Raw genomic sequence first — 17,806 nt, forward strand, 5'->3', positions numbered from 1 at the left:
GTGTATGTGTGTGTCTGTGTGTCTCTGTGTGTGTCTCTCTGTGTGTGTCTCTCTGTGTGTGTCTCTGTGTTTGTCTCTCTGTGTGTTTCTCTCTGTCTGTGTGTGTGTGTGTCTGTGTATATGTGTAGCTTCGAGGCCAGCTCATGGTCAGAGTGCAGTGTGTCTTGTGGTATGGGAGTACAGCAGAGACAGCTTCAGTGCAGACAGAGCTTTGGGAACCGTTCCACCATGGTTCAACCACAACGCTGCTCCAACCTAACCCCACCTGACCTCACCCAGTCCTGCCAGCTACGACTCTGCTCACACTGGGAGATAGGCACCGACTGGAGCTCTGTGAGTATAGAAAGTGGCAGGGGGGTATGTTAATATTCACACTGGGAGATAGGCACCGACTGGAGCTCTGTGAGTATAGAAAGTGGCAGGCAGGGGGGTATGTTAATATTCACACTGGGAGATAGGCACCGACTGGAGCTCTGTGAGTATAGAAAGTGGCAGGCAGGGGGGTATGTTAATATTCACACTGGGAGATAGGCACCGACTGGAGCTCTGTGAGTATAGAAAGTGGCAGGGGGGTATGTTACTATTCACACTGGGAGATAGGCACCGACTGGAGCTCTGTGAGTATAGAAAGTGGCAGGGGGGGTATGTTACTATTCACACTGGGAGATAGGCACCGACTGGAGCTCTGTGAGTATAGAAAGTGGCAGGGGGGTATGTTAATATTCACACTGGGAGATAGGCACCGACTGGAGCTCTGTGAGTATAGAAAGTGGCAGGCAGGGGGGTATGTTAATATTCACACTGGGAGATAGGCACCGACTGGAGCTCTGTGAGTATAGAAAGTGGCAGGGGGGTATGTTAATATTCACACTGGGAGATAGGCACCGACTGGAGCTCTGTGAGTATAGAAAGTGGCAGGGGGGTATGTTAATATTCACACTGGGAGATAGGCACCGACTGGAGCTCTGTGAGTATAGAAAGTGGCAGGGGGGTATGTTAATATTCACACTGGGAGATAGGCACCGACTAGAGCTCTGTGAGTATAGAAAGTGGCAGGCAGGGGGGTATGTTAATATTCACACTGGGAGATAGGCACCGACTGGAGCTCTGTGAGTATAGAAAGTGGCAGGGGGGTATGTTAATATTCACACTGGGAGATAGGCACCGACTAGAGCTCTGTGAGTATAGAAAGTGGCAGGGGGGTATGTTAATATTCACACTGGGGAATGGTGTATGTGTGTTTAGTTTGACATTTTATGAGAATGTGTGTTGATGTCTATAGGCTGTGATCCATCCTGTTGTCCAATGTCTTTGTTCTACTGTAGCTTTTCCTAACATTCTCATTTGAACTCAACAGTGCTCAGTGGACTGTGGCATGGGGAAGAGAACTCGGAATGTCCGCTGTGTCAGTGACCATGGCAGCGTGGTGAATGACAAGGAGTGTAACTCCAGGCTCCGCCCACAAGGAAGTGAGGACTGTCACATGGGGCCCTGTGTAACCAACTGGTACTTCACTGGCTGGTCCAACACTGTGAGTACTACACCCACTCACACACACACACATACACACACATCAATACACTAACTTCTCTAATACCCCCATCTCTCTCTCTCAGTGTTCAGCCCCGTGTGGTCCAGGGGTTCAGAGGAGAGAGGTGTTGTGTCTGACCCGTGGAGGGAGAGAGGGAGGAGAGTGTTTGGGGGACAAACCGGCGGACATGAAGGCGTGTAACGGGGGTCCGTGTGCTCCCACCTACATGTGGTACAGTAGCCCCTGGGGTCAGGTAAGAGGAGCAGGGGGTGTGGCAGCCATTGATCAATACTGTTACCAATATAATCAGCCACTTCAATTCAACAATGATTTACTGGAATGGATGGATAGATATTTACCTATAAAAAAGAAATGCATAGTACTGTAATAGCAGATGAATAGGAAGAAAATGTAACGTTTTCCCCCTCTCTTCCCTCTCGTCTTTTGTCCTCTCCTGCCTCTCTTCCCTCTCACTCCTTGCTATTTTTCTCGCCCTCCTCCCTCTCTTCCCTCCTCCAGTGTAGCGCTCCATGTGGAAATGGAACTCAGCGAAGGGACATCATCTGTGTGGAGAAGATGGGGACAGATTTCAAAGTGGCACCGATCAGCCAGTGTGCCCAGCTGGAAAAGCCTCCCTCGGTGCAGACGTGTGCGATGGAAGCATGTCAGCCTCAGTGGTTTACTACGGAGTGGAGCGCGGTGAGAGAGGGAGGAGAGGAGAGGAGAGGAGGAGAGGAGAAAGGGAGGAGAGGAGAGAGGGAGGAGAGGAGAGAAGGAGGAGAGGAGAGAGGGAGGAAAGGAGAGAGAGAGGGAGGAGAGGAGAGAAAGAGGAGAGAGGGCAAGAGGGAGGAGAGGAGGAGGAGAGAGGGAGGAGAGAAAGAGGAGAGAAAGAGGAGAAAGGGAGGAAAGGAGAGAGGGAGGAGGGGGGAGGAGGAGGAGAGAGAACATAATTACGACCTTGGATTGCAGTTGGTTGTTGATCATGAGAAAGATATTGATCATCCTCCTCTCCCTTTCTCCTCTTCTATCTCTCTCCCTCAGTGCTCTCGTTCCTGTGGTAAGGGGCTACAGATCAGAGAAGTACGGTGTCTCACACCTGACAAACAGCACAGCCCAGAATGCTCCCTTACAGACAAACCTGACCAGGAGCAGCTCTGCAATACCATACCCTGCAGTCCACAGGTCGCAGGTGTGTGTGTGTGTGTGTGTGTGTGTGTGTGTGTGTGTGTGTGTGTGTGTGTGTGTGTGTGGTGTGTGTGTGTGTGTGTGTGTGTGTGTGTGTGTGTGTGTACTGTATGTTTACAGTGCCTTCAGAAAATACTTTTTCCACATGTTGTGTTACAAAGTGGAATTATAATAGACTTCATTGTCATTTTTTATCAATGATCTACACAAAATTCTCTAATGTCACTGCAATAAATAAATAATAATAATTGTATATATGGAAAATAAAACACTAATATATATTGATTAGATAAGTATTCAACCCCCTGAGTCAATACATGTTAGAATCACCTTTGGCAGTGATTACAGCTGTGAGTCTTTCTGGGTAAGTCTCTAAGAGCTTTGAGTCTTTCTGGGTAAGTCTCTAAGAGCTTTGAGTCTTTCTGGGTAAGTCTTTAAGAGCTGTGAGTCTTTCTGGGTAAGTCTCTAAGAGCTTTGCACAACTGGATTGTACAATATTTGCCCATTATTCTTAAACAATTATTCAAGCTCTTTCAAGTTGGTTGTTGATCATTTCTAGACAGACATTTTCTAGTCTTGCCATAGATTTTCAAGACGATTTAAGTCAAAACTGTAACTAGGCCACTCAGGAACATTTAGTATCATCTTCGTAAGCAAATCCAGTGTATATTTGGCCTTGAAAGGTATATATTTGTCCTAAATTCATCTCCTAGTGTCTGGTGGAAAAGCAGACTGAACCAGGTTTTTCTTTAAGAGTTTGCCTGTGCTTAGCTCTATTTCGTTTATTTTTATCCTAAAAAACTCCCGAGGCCATGCCGATGACAAGCATACCCATAACGTGATGCAGCCACCACCATGATTGAATATATGGAGAGTGGTACTCAATTATGTGTTGTGTTGAATTTGCCCAAAACATATCTTTGCCACTTTTTTTGCAGTATTACTTTAGTGCCTTATGATAAACAGAATGTATATTTTTTATTTCTGTGCAGGCTTCCTTCCTTTCACATTTAGGTTAGTATTCTGGAGTAATTACAATGTTGTTGCTCCATCCTCAGTTTTCTCCTATCACAGCCGTTAAACTGTTTTAACATCACAATTGGCATCATGGTGAAATCCCTGAGTGATTCCCTTCCTCTCCAGCAACTGAGTTAGGAAGGACACCTGTATCTTTGTAGTGACTGGGTGTATTGATACACCATCCAAAGTGTAATTCATAACTTCACCCATGCTCAAAGGGATATTCAAGTCTGCTTGATTTTTTACCATCTACCAATCGGTGCCCTTCTTTGCGAACCATTGGAAAATCTCCCTGGCCTTTGTGGTTGAATCTGTGCTTGAAATTCACTGGTCGACCTTACAGATAAATGTATGTGTGGGGTATAGATATGAGGTAGTCATTTAAAAATCATGTTAAACACTATTATTGCACACAGAATGAGTCCATGCAACTTATTATGTGACATGTTAAGCACATTTTTACTCCTGAATTTATTTAGGTTTGCCATAAAAAAAGTTGAATACTTATTGACTCAAGACATTTCAGCTTTTCATATTTTATTGATTTGTAAACATTTCTAAAAACATAATTCCACTTTGACATTATGGGGTATTGTGTGTAGATTAGTGACACAAAATCTAAATGTAATCCATTTTAAATTCAGGCTGTAACAGCAAAATGTGGAAAAAGTCAAGGGGTGTGAATACTTTATGTGTACTGACATGTGTGTAGGTGGCAGGGAAGTCAGGCGCAGGAGAATTGAACTTGGTATAAATGGAGTAGTTTAATAACATTAACAAAACTCCAAAACCAAAGTACATAATAAATAAAAGTGGGTACAAGAACCCGTCGCGCACCAATCCATAATACACGAGCATACCAACAAACAATCTCTGACAAGGACATGAGGGGAAACAGAGGGTTAAATACACAACATGTAATGAATGGGATTGGAACCAGGTATGTAGGAAGACCAGACAAAACCACTGGAAAATTAAAAATGGATCAATGATGGCTAGAAGACCGGTGACGTCGACCGCCGAACACCGCCCGAACAAGGAGAGGCATCAACGTCGGTAGAAGTCGTGACATTATGAAGGCACTGTACAGTATGTGTGAGTGTGTGTTGCTTGTGAGATTTGAAATCTAACCCTTTCTTTCTCCCTCCCCTCCCCTCTCCTCCTCCCCTCCCCTCTTCCCTCTCCCCCACTCCTCCTCCCCTCCCCTCTTCCCTCTCCCCCTCTCCTCCTCCCCTCTTCCCTCTCCCCCTCTCCTCCTCCCTTCCTCTCTTCCCTATCCCCCTCCCCTCTTCCCTCTCCTCCTCCCCTCTTCCCTCTCCCCCTCTCCCCCACTCCTCCTCCCCTCTTCCCTCTCCCCCTCTCCTCCTCCCCTCCCCTCTTCCCTCTCCCCCTCTCCTCCTCCTCTTCCCTCTCCCCCTCTCCTTCTCCCCTCCACTCTTCCCTCTCCCTCTCTCCTCCTCCCCTCCACTCTTCCCTGTCCCCCTCTCCCCCACTCCTCCTCCCCTCTTCCCTCTCCCCCTCTCCTCCTCCCCTCCACTCTTCCCTCTCCCCCTCTCCCCCACTCCTCCTCCCCTCCACTCTTCCCTCTCCCCCTCTCCTCCTCCCCTCCACTCTTCCCTCTCCCCCTCTCCTCTGCTCTACTCTCTCTGTAGATGAGAACTGCAGGGACCGGCGTCATAACTGTGTGATGGTGGTTCAGGCCAGACTGTGTGTCTACTCCTACTACAAGACTGCCTGCTGCGCCTCATGTACCCAGAGTGCTCAGCGGGCCAAGAGGCACTGACCAGCCAATAACAGGCTTCCAGCCGAGGTCAGCCAGGGGTCAGGGTTTAAGGGGTTAGAAGTCATAGTGCAGGTTCTATGATCAGACCATAGAAATGGAGAGGGTAGAGTGGATATATTACCACATGAAGTGGGGATTGAATTGTGTCCTGGGCCAGATGTACAGCCGTTAGAGAAGGGATGTTTTGGAATGTGAGTTAATTTGTTACTTACTACATTTCTTACATTTTATGGGTTATCTGCGTATGCAAAAAAAATTCCAATGACATTGTTCAGAGCTCCATGATATGGAATACATCTGATTTCTATGTCCACTCTTTTTGTTTCTATGGCTGAGAGATGCTGTGGATGATGTATGTACACCCAGGACCTGGGTCCAGAGCTCTGTCCCAGTAGCCAAACTTGCATACTACTGAGTGTGAGGTGAAGTATTGTCCATGCATACTATGTAGTATGCTAGTATGGATAGATGGGACCCAGAAGGTATAACCCAATAGCAGTATAAAACCTGCTGGCAGTTTCTATGATGTATGTTTTCTATGTTTGTGTTCTATACGCCAAAAAACTATTTTAAATGTCTCCTCAGTGTTTATACAGCATCATCAACATTTGGTGAAAACATACCAAAATGTAAAATGGTGGCCTAGTACAAGTGACCTGTTTTTAAAGGACAATAGGGGAGAGATGTCCATAACCTGAGAACGCCCCCAATCTGAAAACAAGCAGGGGTAGAATGAAACGACTGTATGGTCTATTGGTGACTGTCCAGGTATCCAACCTGTGCCCTCACGACTGTTAGCCCACTGAACTAAAGCCAAGGCATTACCCCTGAGAGCTAATACCAGTGTTCAGGTCTCAGCTAAGGTTACACCGAACCACCTCTGCTACATACAGAAAATATACCACCACCTGAGACATTTCAATTGTATCATCTGACCCATCAATATGTTCAAGAATGGTAGGTATTGAAATAGCATTGTATTCATTTATGCAATCATTTTCAGAAATGCATTTTCCACAATATGCTGAAGAGCAAGCTGTGTCTTAAAGGTCCAATTCAGCTGTTTTTATCTCAATATCAAATCCTTTCTGGGTAACAATTAACTACCTTACTGTGATTGTTTTCAATTTAAATGGTCAAAAAGAAAAAAATTACTTCTTAGCAAAGAGCAATTTCTCAAGCAAGACTTTTGCTAGGAAACTGAAAACTACTGTAGCTGTTATTGGCAGAGAGGTTTGAAACTATTTCTGTTATTGGTCTCTTAACTAACTCTGTGAAGTCACCATGCAGACCAAAACTTCATCCCACCAAAACAGGGTGAAATTTCAGGCGGTCTTTTCAAACAGCTCTTACACTAAAATGGAATTATCATCATTTTCACAGTTTCACAGTATTATTCCAAACTCATAGTGTTGAAGGATATATAAAACATAGGGAAATCACGTTTTTGAGTGCACTGGGCCGTTTTTGAGCAAGTTGTGACAGTAGCAAGGAACATCTCCCTAACTAATTTGTGTTTTTACTGAAAATGTTTAAAAGGATTGTCTTTGACTTAAACAAAGCTCTTTTTAACATATATTGCCCCTATGCCTTATGACATAGTTGTAACATGTTACTGTATGCTACGTCTACAGCATACAGACACACGGACACACACACACTCCACAGGTGAACGATGTGTATATTTGTCAGTCAATATTATATTTGTATGTCTATATTTCTGTGTGAACATATACTTAATATACATATACATAAATATCTCCTATATTGTGGTATGATTTGAATTTTAGGCATACTGTACATGTTAACTGTATGCATATATTCATATAAAAGTATTCATATTTTTCAGTCATCATATTAAGAAGAACAAATTATATTTTGCTACCCTTGGATGGTGTGTGTTGTGTGTGTGTTTGTCTGTGTTTGTTTTCCTGTCTCTGTGAAGTTGCCTATTTGTGTTTATTTGTGTGAGTATGCAGCCGTGGGTGTATTCTTGTATGAGTCTATTTGTGAATGTCATTTTCATGTTTTAAATCGTTTTTAGTAGAAACAAAAAGTTTTATATTAAAAAGTCTGAAAAAAAGGATAGTAATTTATCTATTATAAAAAATACATGTAATTTATTTTTTTGCTTAAGAGGAGCTGTAGCAAATTCCCTTTGTTGCTACCTTGTCAGAGTTTATGATCAGAAGTTATTGCGTAGAAGTATATGGATTTTGTATTATTTTGAAAAAGGCAAACGAGTGTGTGGAAAATGCTATCACAAACTTAATTTGAAATAAAAACTATAATGAGAAAATAGTTTGCCTTTTTCTATTTTGTGCACTTTTCTTCCCCCCAATTAGCAGGCCTTAATGTCCACTGAGACCTACAGTACATTGTAATAAATAGACCTACATGTCCTCAACAGTGGCCAGATGGCAGTATTGTGTGCTTGTGAAGCTGTAGCCGACTTGTCTTCCCTTGTTCAGAATAGACTCGTTTGTGTTGTGATGATAACTCAAGCAAGTTTAATATGACTTCATGGATCTAACGTTTCCTCTACGAACAAACGACACCATTCTGGGTATAAATGCTAAACTGACCGTAAATCAGGATCAATAGGGGGCAATTTCGCCCTATTCTAGCCCTAGGCCTACTCCACAGACGACAGAGAAACCGAAAAGCCCAGTTCTGACACCACCATGAAAGAGGCCCGAGCATGAGTTCCTCATGCATGCTCGTGCTGTTGCCTACAGCTACGCTCAGTGATACGGTGTAGATCTCCGGGGAAGGTCGCGCGTGCCGTCCAGCGGCTTGTTCCTGGTATAGACCCGGCGTGTGTGAACTGACGATATATAACGGTGGGGGGGAGAGGGGGGCATGAGGTGGTGGGAGGCAGATGGTGACCTTTCAGAGTAAATTACCCTGAACTCTCTGACTCCTCTCCTTAAGCGCGAGGGGGTGGCAGAAGAAAAAAACAAACACACCCGAAAGAGAACCCCACCAGCAATAAAGATGAGTTAAAAAGCGTCATAGTTTGATGAAGGTTGTAAATATCTTGGTTCAGGACCATGGACAGATGAGGTCTGCTGTGCCTGTCTGTATCAGAGCGGTGAGGATCCCTCCCTCACTAGGCTGATACGACGGTGTATTATTGTAGGTTAACCCATACTGTTAGATCAGTGCAGTCTGTAGTATAGGCCTATCTTCTCTATTTTCGCTCTCTCCCCTTTCTCTCGCACATTAGGCTAGCCTATTTGTGCACATCGTGGATATGACTACGAATTTAGCGTTTGTTCAACACGCAGAAGAGAACTGGTTAGGGCAACCTCAAGGCTGGCGTGTGCGTGTTGTGTGCGCAGCTGTAGTCGTGACGCCGCTCGCGCGCGCTGGTAGTATGGCAGGCTTCAGCACCACGGCCAGAGCTCGCGGCCAGAACAATAGGCAGCACGGCGTTCCAGAACTACAGGCACCGTCCACGAGCACACACACACTGGACACTAACGAAGACATAGTCAAAGAGCTTGTTTGAAAACGCTTATACAAATTGTCGACTAATCCTGGTTTTGATAACTGAAATAGCTGTCCATATATATTCCACAGTGTTCCCTATATTCTACTTTCAGGGCTAAAAGGTGTAGGCTACGCCGAAAGATAAAATGGGTTTTCTTTTTAAGGTTGGAGTAGAGTTTTTGACGGTCCCTGCCTTTTACGTCACAGCCTGTCAACCGCTCGAGGGAGAGGGGGGAGGGAGGGCAGGATAGAGAGAGGGAGACACCGGCAGACGACGTCAAAAGCTACGGTAGCCTATACACTGAGGGAAAGAGGGGTAGCGCGGGAGGGAAACGTTAGATAGGTTAATAAGTATATTTTAATATATGTGTTAGCCCTTAAATGTCTATATAAATGGACTGCTGGATTTATCAATAGCTGGCTGCTACAGAAATAGTTTTAAAGAATATAGCCTTGTAGCCTAATTATTGCATAAATTTGACTATTCTAACAGACAGGGCAATACTCAGAGAGTGACTGACCGGATTTGCCAAGAGTCGTGACGAGAGGATAGAGCAAATAACGGATCACCAAGGCACCGGGTTGGGGATATGTGATCTGATGGTCGCTTGCCAAGACGTGAGACCTTAACGGGAGCAGCAACTCCACTGATCTGTTACGGATTCGAAACCGGGAGAGGGAGCGATTGGCACAAAGAGCGGAGAACGAATCGCATTGAGCCTCCTATTCCGCGAGGGAGGATAACAGGAGACGCGCACTGAAGACAACAACACCACGGCAAAACGTGGAAAAATAAACAAAATAATCTCAAATTACTCTGGGGATTATTTTACAACGTGGAGTGAAGGATCTCTTGAAATCGGTAGGATTTTTAACACCAAGGCTCCATATTGTGTTTTTGTGCGCATGTGTTTTGTGTGTGTTTTGTGTGTATGTTGAGCCGGGGCGGACAAAGAGATGAGCCCCCATACGTTGACATCCAATGAGTGTATGTAACCTACAGCTGGCCAAACAAAGAAACCGCTCACAGCCGCTCTACAGCGCTCATCTACCGTCTAAACCATATATTTTCCTTTCCCCAGGGGCTCCGAACACTCTCACGTCCTAAAGGTAATATATCCGTTTTATTGATATTTAATTTTAATTTCGGTTTTATTGCAATTTAAATGTCTTAATTATTTTTTGATTGGCTGATCATCATTTGCATAATTGTTTTTGTGAGAAGCGCAAGTGCCATTGTTTGTGTCAATAGGCTAATATTGTAAAGATATGAGAATTCATCCAAAAATATTGATTTGGTTTTATTCAATTAATCAATGATTATCCTATATTGTGAAAAAAAGAAAATAACACATTTACATATCTTGTTTTTATGTCCATCTCCTTTTCCTTCTCTCCTCCAACACCCTCCATCTCTGGTCGCTCCTCTCCAGAGGACCACGACTCTGCTCGCACTCACCCCGCTCTTCTCACCTCGAACCCCGCAGAGCGCCTGTCGTTCTCCCCGCTGTGTCCCGATGAAGGAAGCCGACGCGATCAAGCTGTTCGTGGGGCAGATTCCTCGGAATCTAGAGGAGAAGGACCTCAAACCGATCTTTGAACAGTTCGGGAAGATCTACGAGCTGACGGTGATAAAGGACAAATACACCGGCATGCACAAAGGTAGGCGAATAATGGGAACCCAGCCACCTGTAGAAATAATTCCGGACACAAATAGGCGTTTGGGCTAGACTACTCACTGGCAGACAGACAGGCAGACACCCACAAATACACACACACACGCACACGCACGCACGCACACACACACACACACACACACACACATGCACGAACACACACGACACACACACACACACACACACACACACACACACAGCTACAGGAGATTAAGACACACTTAAAAATATTTTAAAGATCAAGTGTGTGTGTTGGTGTAGGTTGATAGTAATGCTGGTCTAGGTTGATAGTAATGCTGGTCTAGGTTGATAGTAATGCTGGTCTAGGTTGATAGTAATGCTGGTGTAGGTTGATAGTAATGCTGGTGTCGGTTGATAGTAATGCTGGTGTAGGTTGATAGCAATGCTGGTCTAGGTTGATAGTAATGCTGGTCTAGGTTGATAGTAATGCTGGTCTAGGTTGATAGTAATGCTGGTCTAGGTTGATAGTAATGCTGGTGTAGTAGCACTATCATTGATGTTAACACTTCCACAGTAGAGTAGGCTGTCTGTTTAACATGTGTCTGATGATGGGTCACCATGGAAACACTGTCACTTATCACCCTCTCCTGATCACATACAGTACCAATCAAAAGTTTGGACTCATTCAAGGGTTTTTCTTTATTTTACTATTTTCTACATTTTAGAATAATAGTGAAGACATTAAAACTATGAAATAACACAAATGGAATCATGTATTAACCAAAAAAGTGTTAAACAAATCAAAATATATTTCATATTTGAGTTTCTTCAAAGTAGACACCCTTTGCCTTGATGACAGCTTTGCACACTTTTGGCATTCTCTCAACCAGCTTCATGAGGTTGTCACCCGGAATGCATTTCAATTAACCGTTGTGCCTTGTTAAAAGTTAATTTGTGGAATTTATTTCCTTCTTAATGCATCAGTTGTGTTGTGACAAGGTAGGGGTGGTATACAGAAGATTGCCCTATTTGGTAAAAGACCAAGTCCATATTATCTCAAGAACAGCTCAAATAAGCAAAGAGAAACAACATTCTATCATTACTTTAAGACATGAAGTTCAGTCAATCTGGAAAATTTCAAGAAGTTTGAAAGTTTTTTCAAGTGCAGTCGCAAAAACCATCAAGCGCTATGATGAAACTGGCTCTGATGAGGACCGCCACAGGAAAGGAAGACCCAGAGTTACCTCTGCTGCAGAGAATAAGTTCATTAGTTACCAGCCTCAGAAATTGCAGCCCAAATAAATGCTTCACAGAGTTCAAGTAATAGACACATCTCAACATCAACTGTTCAGAGGAGACTGAATGAATCAGGCCTTCATGGTCGAATTGCTGCAAAGAAACTACTACTAAAGGACACCTATAAGAAGAAGAGACTTGATTGGGCCAAGAAACATGAGCAATGGACATTATACAGGTGGAAATCTGTCCTTTGGTCTGGAGTCCAAATTTGAGATTTTTGGTTCCAACCGCTGGGTCTTTATGAAACAAAGTGTAGGTGAACAGATGAATCTCTGTATGTGTAGTTCCCACCATGAAGCATGGAGGAGGTGGTGTGTGGGTGCTTTGCTGGTGACACTGTCTGTGATTTATTTTGAATTCAGAGCACACTTAACCAGCATGACTACCACAGCATTCTGCAGCGATACACCATCCCATCTGGTTTGGGCTTAGTGGGACTATCATTTTTTTTTCAACAGGACAATGACCGAACACACCTCCAGGCTGTGTAAGGGCTATTTGACCAAGAAGGAGAGTGAGAGAGTGCTGCATCAGATGACATCCCAATCACCCGACCTCAACCCAATTGAGATGGTTTGGGATGACTTGGTGTGAAGAAGAGTGAAGAAAAGCAGCAACAAGTGCTCAGCATATGTGGGAACTCCTTCAAGACTGTTGGAAAAGCATTCCAGGTGAAGCTGGTTGAGAGAATGCCAAGAGTGTGCAAAGCTGTCATCAAGGCAAAGGGTGGCTACTAAAATATTAAATATATTTTGGTTTGTTTAACACTTTTTTGGTTACTACATGATTCCATATGTGTTCTTTTATAGTTTTGATATCTTCACTATTATTCTATAATGTAGAAAATAGTACAAATAAAGAAAAGCCTTTGAATGAGTCGGTGTGTCCAAACTTTTGACTGGTACTGTATATCAAACAGTGTCTTCTGGGAGAGGATGGGGGAAGGGGGGAGTATATTCTTTCTCTCTTTCAGTCTTTCTCTCTGTTTCGCTCTCTCTCGCTCACACTCTCTAATCCTCTAGTGTCTGTGCACGTGCGTACACACGTGCGCGTGTGTGTACTCAGTCGTGAGCTTGGTTGGTTTTTGGATCACTGTCGTCCTGATCTCTCTGTTTATCTCTCCGTCCCAGCCCTCCCTCACCTTAAATGGGATAACATGGAATGCGGTCCAATCTGTAGGTTAAACATTGGGATTTTCTGGGAAAAGCCAACAGCTCCTACATTATTAGAGAGATGGGCATAAAGACATCCTCTATGACTGGAGAGCAGCCTGTCATATCCTTATAAATAATCCCGAACACCTCTTTCTCTCTCTCTGTGTGTGTGTGTGTGTGTGTTAGCAGGTGTCCTGACCCTTAGCCTTTAAGCCATGACCCCAAGTCACTCTAGTTCAGATGATGGGTGTTATCTTAATGTCTGTCTAACCCTGGCATACCTCTAGTCTAGTATACAGTCACACACACACACACACACACACACACACACACACACACACACACACACACACACACACACACACACTAGGTAGACCCATTTTTCTGACCTGGGGTGTTATGTAACAGCTTAGCCGTTTCTCCAGTCAGTATAATGGAGTGGTAAGCCTACTGATTCAAGCCTGCTGAGAGGGAGACCATCTCCAGTTTGGAGAATCCCCTTTAGAGCTGCAACAATAAGCCCATCTTTAAGAGGGCCCTGTGTGTGTGTGTGTGTTTGGAGGGGGTGAGGGGGGTCATTGTTCATTTCTATTAAGTGTGTGTGTGTTTGGAGGGGGGGTCATTGTTAATTTCTATTAAGTGTGTGTGTGTGTTTGGAGGGGGGGGGGTCATTGTTAATTTCTATTAAGTGTGTGTGTGTTTGGAGGGGGGGGGTCATTGTTAATTTCTATTAAGTGTGTGTGTGTTTGGAGGGGGGGGTCATTGTTCATTTCTATTAAGTGTGTGTGTGTTTGGAGGGGGGGTCATTGTTAATTTCTATTAAGTGTGTGTGTGTTTGGAGGGGGGGGGGTCATTGTTCATTTCTATTAAGTGTGTGTGTGTTTGGAGGGGGGGTCATTGTTAATTTCTATTAAGTGTGTGTGTGTTTGGAGGGGGGGGTCATTGTTAATTTCTATTAAGTGTGTGTGTGTTTGGAGGGGGGGGTCATTGTTCATTTCTATTAAGTGTGTGTGTGTTTGGAGGGGGGGGTCATTGTTAATTTCTATTAAGGGTGTGTGTGTTTGGAGGGGGGGGTCATTGTTAATTTCTATTAAGTGTGTGTGTGTTTGGAGGGGGGGGGTCATTGTTAATTTCTATTAAGTGTGTGTGTGTTTGGAGGGGGGGGTCATTGTTAATTTCTATTAAGTGTGTGTGTGTTTGGAGGGGGGGGTCATTGTTAATTTCTATTAAGTGTGTGTGTGTTTGGAGGGGGGGGGTCATTGTTCATTTCTATTAAGTGTGTGTGTGTTTGGGGGGGGGGGGTCATTGTTAATTTCTATTAAGGGTGTGTGTGTTTGGAGGGGGGGATCATTGTTAATTTCTATTAAGTGTGTGTGTGTTTGGAGGGGGGGGGTCATTGTTAATTTCTATTAAGTGTGTGTGTGTTTGGAGGGGGGGGGTCATTGTTAATTTCTATTAAGGGTGTGTGTGTTTGGAGGGGGGGGGGTCATTGTTAATTTCTATTAAGTGTGTGTGTGTTTGGAGGGGGGGGGTCAATGTTAATTTCTATTAAGGGTGTGTGTGTTTGGAGGGGGGGGATCATTGTTAATTTCTATTAAGTGTGTGCTTGGAGGGGGGGTCATTGTTAATTTCTATTAAGTGTGTGTGTGTTTGGAGGGGGGGGGGTCATTGTTAATTTCTATTAAGTGTGTGTGTGTTTGGAGGGGGGGGGTCATTGTTAATTTCTATTAAGGGTGTGTGTGTTTGGAGGGGGGGGGGTCATTGTTAATTTCTATTAAGTGTGTGTGTGTTTGGAGGGGGGGGGGTCATTGTTAATTTCTATTAAGGGTGTGTGTGTTTGGAGGGGGGGGGGGGTCATTGTTCATTTCTATTAAGTGTGTGTGTGCTTGAGGGGGGGTCATTGTTAATTTCTATTAAGTGTGTGTGTGTTTGGAGGGGGGGGGGTCATTGTTAATTTCTATTAAGGGTGTGTGTGTTTGGAGGGGGGGGGGTCATTGTTAATTTCTATTAAGTGTGTGTGTGTTTGGAGGGGGGGGGGTCATTGTTAATTTCTATTAAGTGTGTGTGTGTTTGGAGGGGGGGGTCATTGTTAATTTCTATTAAGGGTGTGTGTGTTTGGAGGGGGGGGGGGGTCATTGTTAATTTCTATTAAGTGTGTGTGTGTTTGGAGGGGGGGGGGGTCATTGTTAATTTCTATTAAGGGTGTGTGTGTTTGGAGGGGGGGGGGTCATTGTTCATTTCTATTAAGTGTGTGTGGTGCTTGAGGGGGGGGTCATTGTTAATTTCTATTAAGTGTGTGTGTGTTTGGAGGGGGGGGGTCATTGTTAATTTCTATTAAGGGTGTGTGTGTTTGGAGGGGGGGGGGGTCATTGTTAATTTCTATTAAGTGTGTGTGTGTTTGGAGGGGGGGGTCATTGTTAATTTCTATTAAGGGTGTGTGTGTTTGGAGGGGGGGGGGGGGTCATTGTTAATTTCTATTAAGTGTGTGTGTGCTTGGAGGGGGGGTCATTGTAAATTTCTATTAAGTGTGTGTGTGTTTGGAGGGGGGGGTCATTGTTAATTTCTATTAAGTGTGTGTGTGTTTGGAGGGGGGGTCATTGTTAATTTCTATTAAGGGTGTGTGTGTTTGGAGGGGGGGGGGGTCATTGTTAATTTCTATTAAGTGTGTGTGTGCTTGGAGGGGGGGTCATTGTTAATTTCTATTAAGTGTGTGTGTGTTTGGAGGGGGGGGGTCATTGTTCATTTCTATTAAGTGTGTGTGTGTTTGGAGGGGGGGGTCATTGTTCATTTCTATTAAGTGTGGTGTGTGCTTGGAGGGGGGGTCATTGTTAATTTCTATTAAGTGTGTGTGTGTTTGGAGGGGGGGGGTCATTGTTAATTTATATTAAGTGTGTGTGTGTTTGGAGGGGGGGGTCATTGTTAATTTCTATTATGTGTGTGTGTGCGCTTTGTAGAGGTGTTCTAATCTTGCTGTTGTTATACGTATGTGTGTGTGTGTGTCTCTTTGTCGGTATCTGTGTTTGTCTCTACAGTATGTCTGTGTGTCTGATTATGTCTGTGTCTCTGTGTGTGTATGTCTCTGTGTGTGTCTGTGTGTGTCATTCTGTGTGTGTGTGTGTTGTTGAGTCATGCTGGACAGGGCTGATGGTTCTGTAAGCGTTCTGAGCTAGCATGTTGCTCTGCTGTGTGTATAACTACTCTGAGATCAGCCCTGGTTAACCTGCTGCCTGTTGTCTTAGTGGTGGTGACAGGTTTGTGACAGGTGTAGGAACAACACTGGCCAGCCGCTCTACCTACACACAGGTACATGAGAGAGAGGTTTGGGAACGAGTGTGAGTGGTTCTTTAGTAGTGAGTTAGATGAATAGAGTGAATGTGAGTTTTATTGGGTATTCAGGATGTGTTGTTCTGAGCTGTGCTGTTTTGAGCTGCACTGTGCCGTGTCGTATCCTCGTAAGCTGTAGATTAACTGTGTTGTTCTGAGCTGTGCTGTTTTGAGCTGCACTGTGCCGTGTCGTATCCTCGTCAGCTGTAGGTTAACTGTGTTCATGGGGCTTGTAGAAAACCAGTCGCTTTTTACATTATGGACTTGAAAATGAGGAACAGGGAAAGGAAGCGGGTAGGAGAGAGAGATAAGCAGATTGACTGTTCAGTGTGTGTGTTCTGTCTGCATGAACCTGTGTGTCTGTCCATCTGCCCAGGAGGCTCCATCCACAATAGTTATGTTATTCTCACATATCTGAAGAATATGTAGAACCTCACCCTGAAGAAGGCCCGGTGATGCCAAAACCTTGGTGTTTTTCTACCCAGTAAATGACTGGGAGGTCATACATATGGACTCTCTATGTTTTTATATCCTCACATATCTAACAAACAAAGATGACATCATCAAGTATCTCATCATCTTTCTTCCCTCCTCTCTTTCTCCTTTTTGCTCTCTCTCTCTCTCTCTCTCTCTCTCTCTCTCTCTCTCTCTCTCTCTCTCTCTCTCTCTCTCTCTCTCTCAGGATGTGCATTCCTGACATACTGTGCGAGGGAGTCAGCGCTGAAGGCCCAGAGTGCTTTGCATGAGCAGAAGACGCTACCGGGGGTGAGTACAAGTCATATGACACACACACACACAGACAGACAGACACACACACAGACAGACAGACAGACAGACAGACAGACAGACAGACAGACAGACACACAGACACACAGACAGACAGACAGACAGACAGACAGACAGACAGACAGACAGACAGACAGACAGACACACACACACACACACACACACACACACACACACACACACACACACACACACACACACAGACAGACAGACAGACAGACAGACAGACAGACAGACAGACAGACAGACAGACAGACAGACAGACAGACAGACAGACAGACAGATGATGTTGTGGAGAAGAGCCTTGGAATTCCAGTGTATTCATTGTGTTGTATCTACTCTCTCGTTGGCCCTGCAGGAGTACTTCTAGACTAGACCACTAATGAATTGTCCCATCCTTCTTTGTCTTGTTCTACTCTCCAGTGGGGTAGTGTAACTCTGCCAGGGTTAGGGCACTGTTCATTAAACATGGGACACTATAGTATGATCTCTCTCTCTCTCCGTCTATCTCTGTTGCTCTGTCTCTATCTGTCCGCCTCTCTCTGTCTCTGTATCTCTCTCTCGCTGTGTCTTTCTCTTTCTCTCTCGCATG

The 17,806-nt window shown here is 44.4% G+C and overlaps 1 protein-coding gene and 1 long non-coding RNA gene across 2 annotated transcripts in view; both read left to right on the forward strand.

Annotated features, from left to right (window-relative positions):
* Nucleotides 1-7,820, forward strand: part of LOC115185523 (thrombospondin type-1 domain-containing protein 4) — a gene marked incomplete in the record, with an annotated part of 32,333 nt that extends 24,513 nt beyond the window's left edge. The window contains 6 exon segments of the mRNA XM_029745771.1: nt 129-333; nt 1,358-1,531; nt 1,617-1,784; nt 2,051-2,230; nt 2,573-2,720; nt 5,389-7,820. Coding sequence (XP_029601631.1) covers nt 129-333; nt 1,358-1,531; nt 1,617-1,784; nt 2,051-2,230; nt 2,573-2,720; nt 5,389-5,519 — 1,006 coding nt within the window.
* Nucleotides 7,821-9,282: 1,462 nt separating this feature from the next.
* On the forward strand, nt 9,283-17,215 carry LOC115185522 (uncharacterized). Its single transcript, XR_003875169.1, has 4 exons — nt 9,283-9,876; nt 10,097-10,124; nt 10,448-10,676; nt 17,111-17,215. It is a non-coding gene; the product is annotated as an uncharacterized LOC115185522 (long non-coding RNA).
* The last annotated feature ends 591 nt before the right edge of the window (nt 17,216-17,806 follow it).

Source organism: Salmo trutta, unplaced genomic scaffold, assembly GCF_901001165.1.
Source record: "Salmo trutta unplaced genomic scaffold, fSalTru1.1, whole genome shotgun sequence".
In the NCBI taxonomy this organism is placed as follows: Eukaryota; Metazoa; Chordata; class Actinopteri; order Salmoniformes; family Salmonidae; genus Salmo; species Salmo trutta.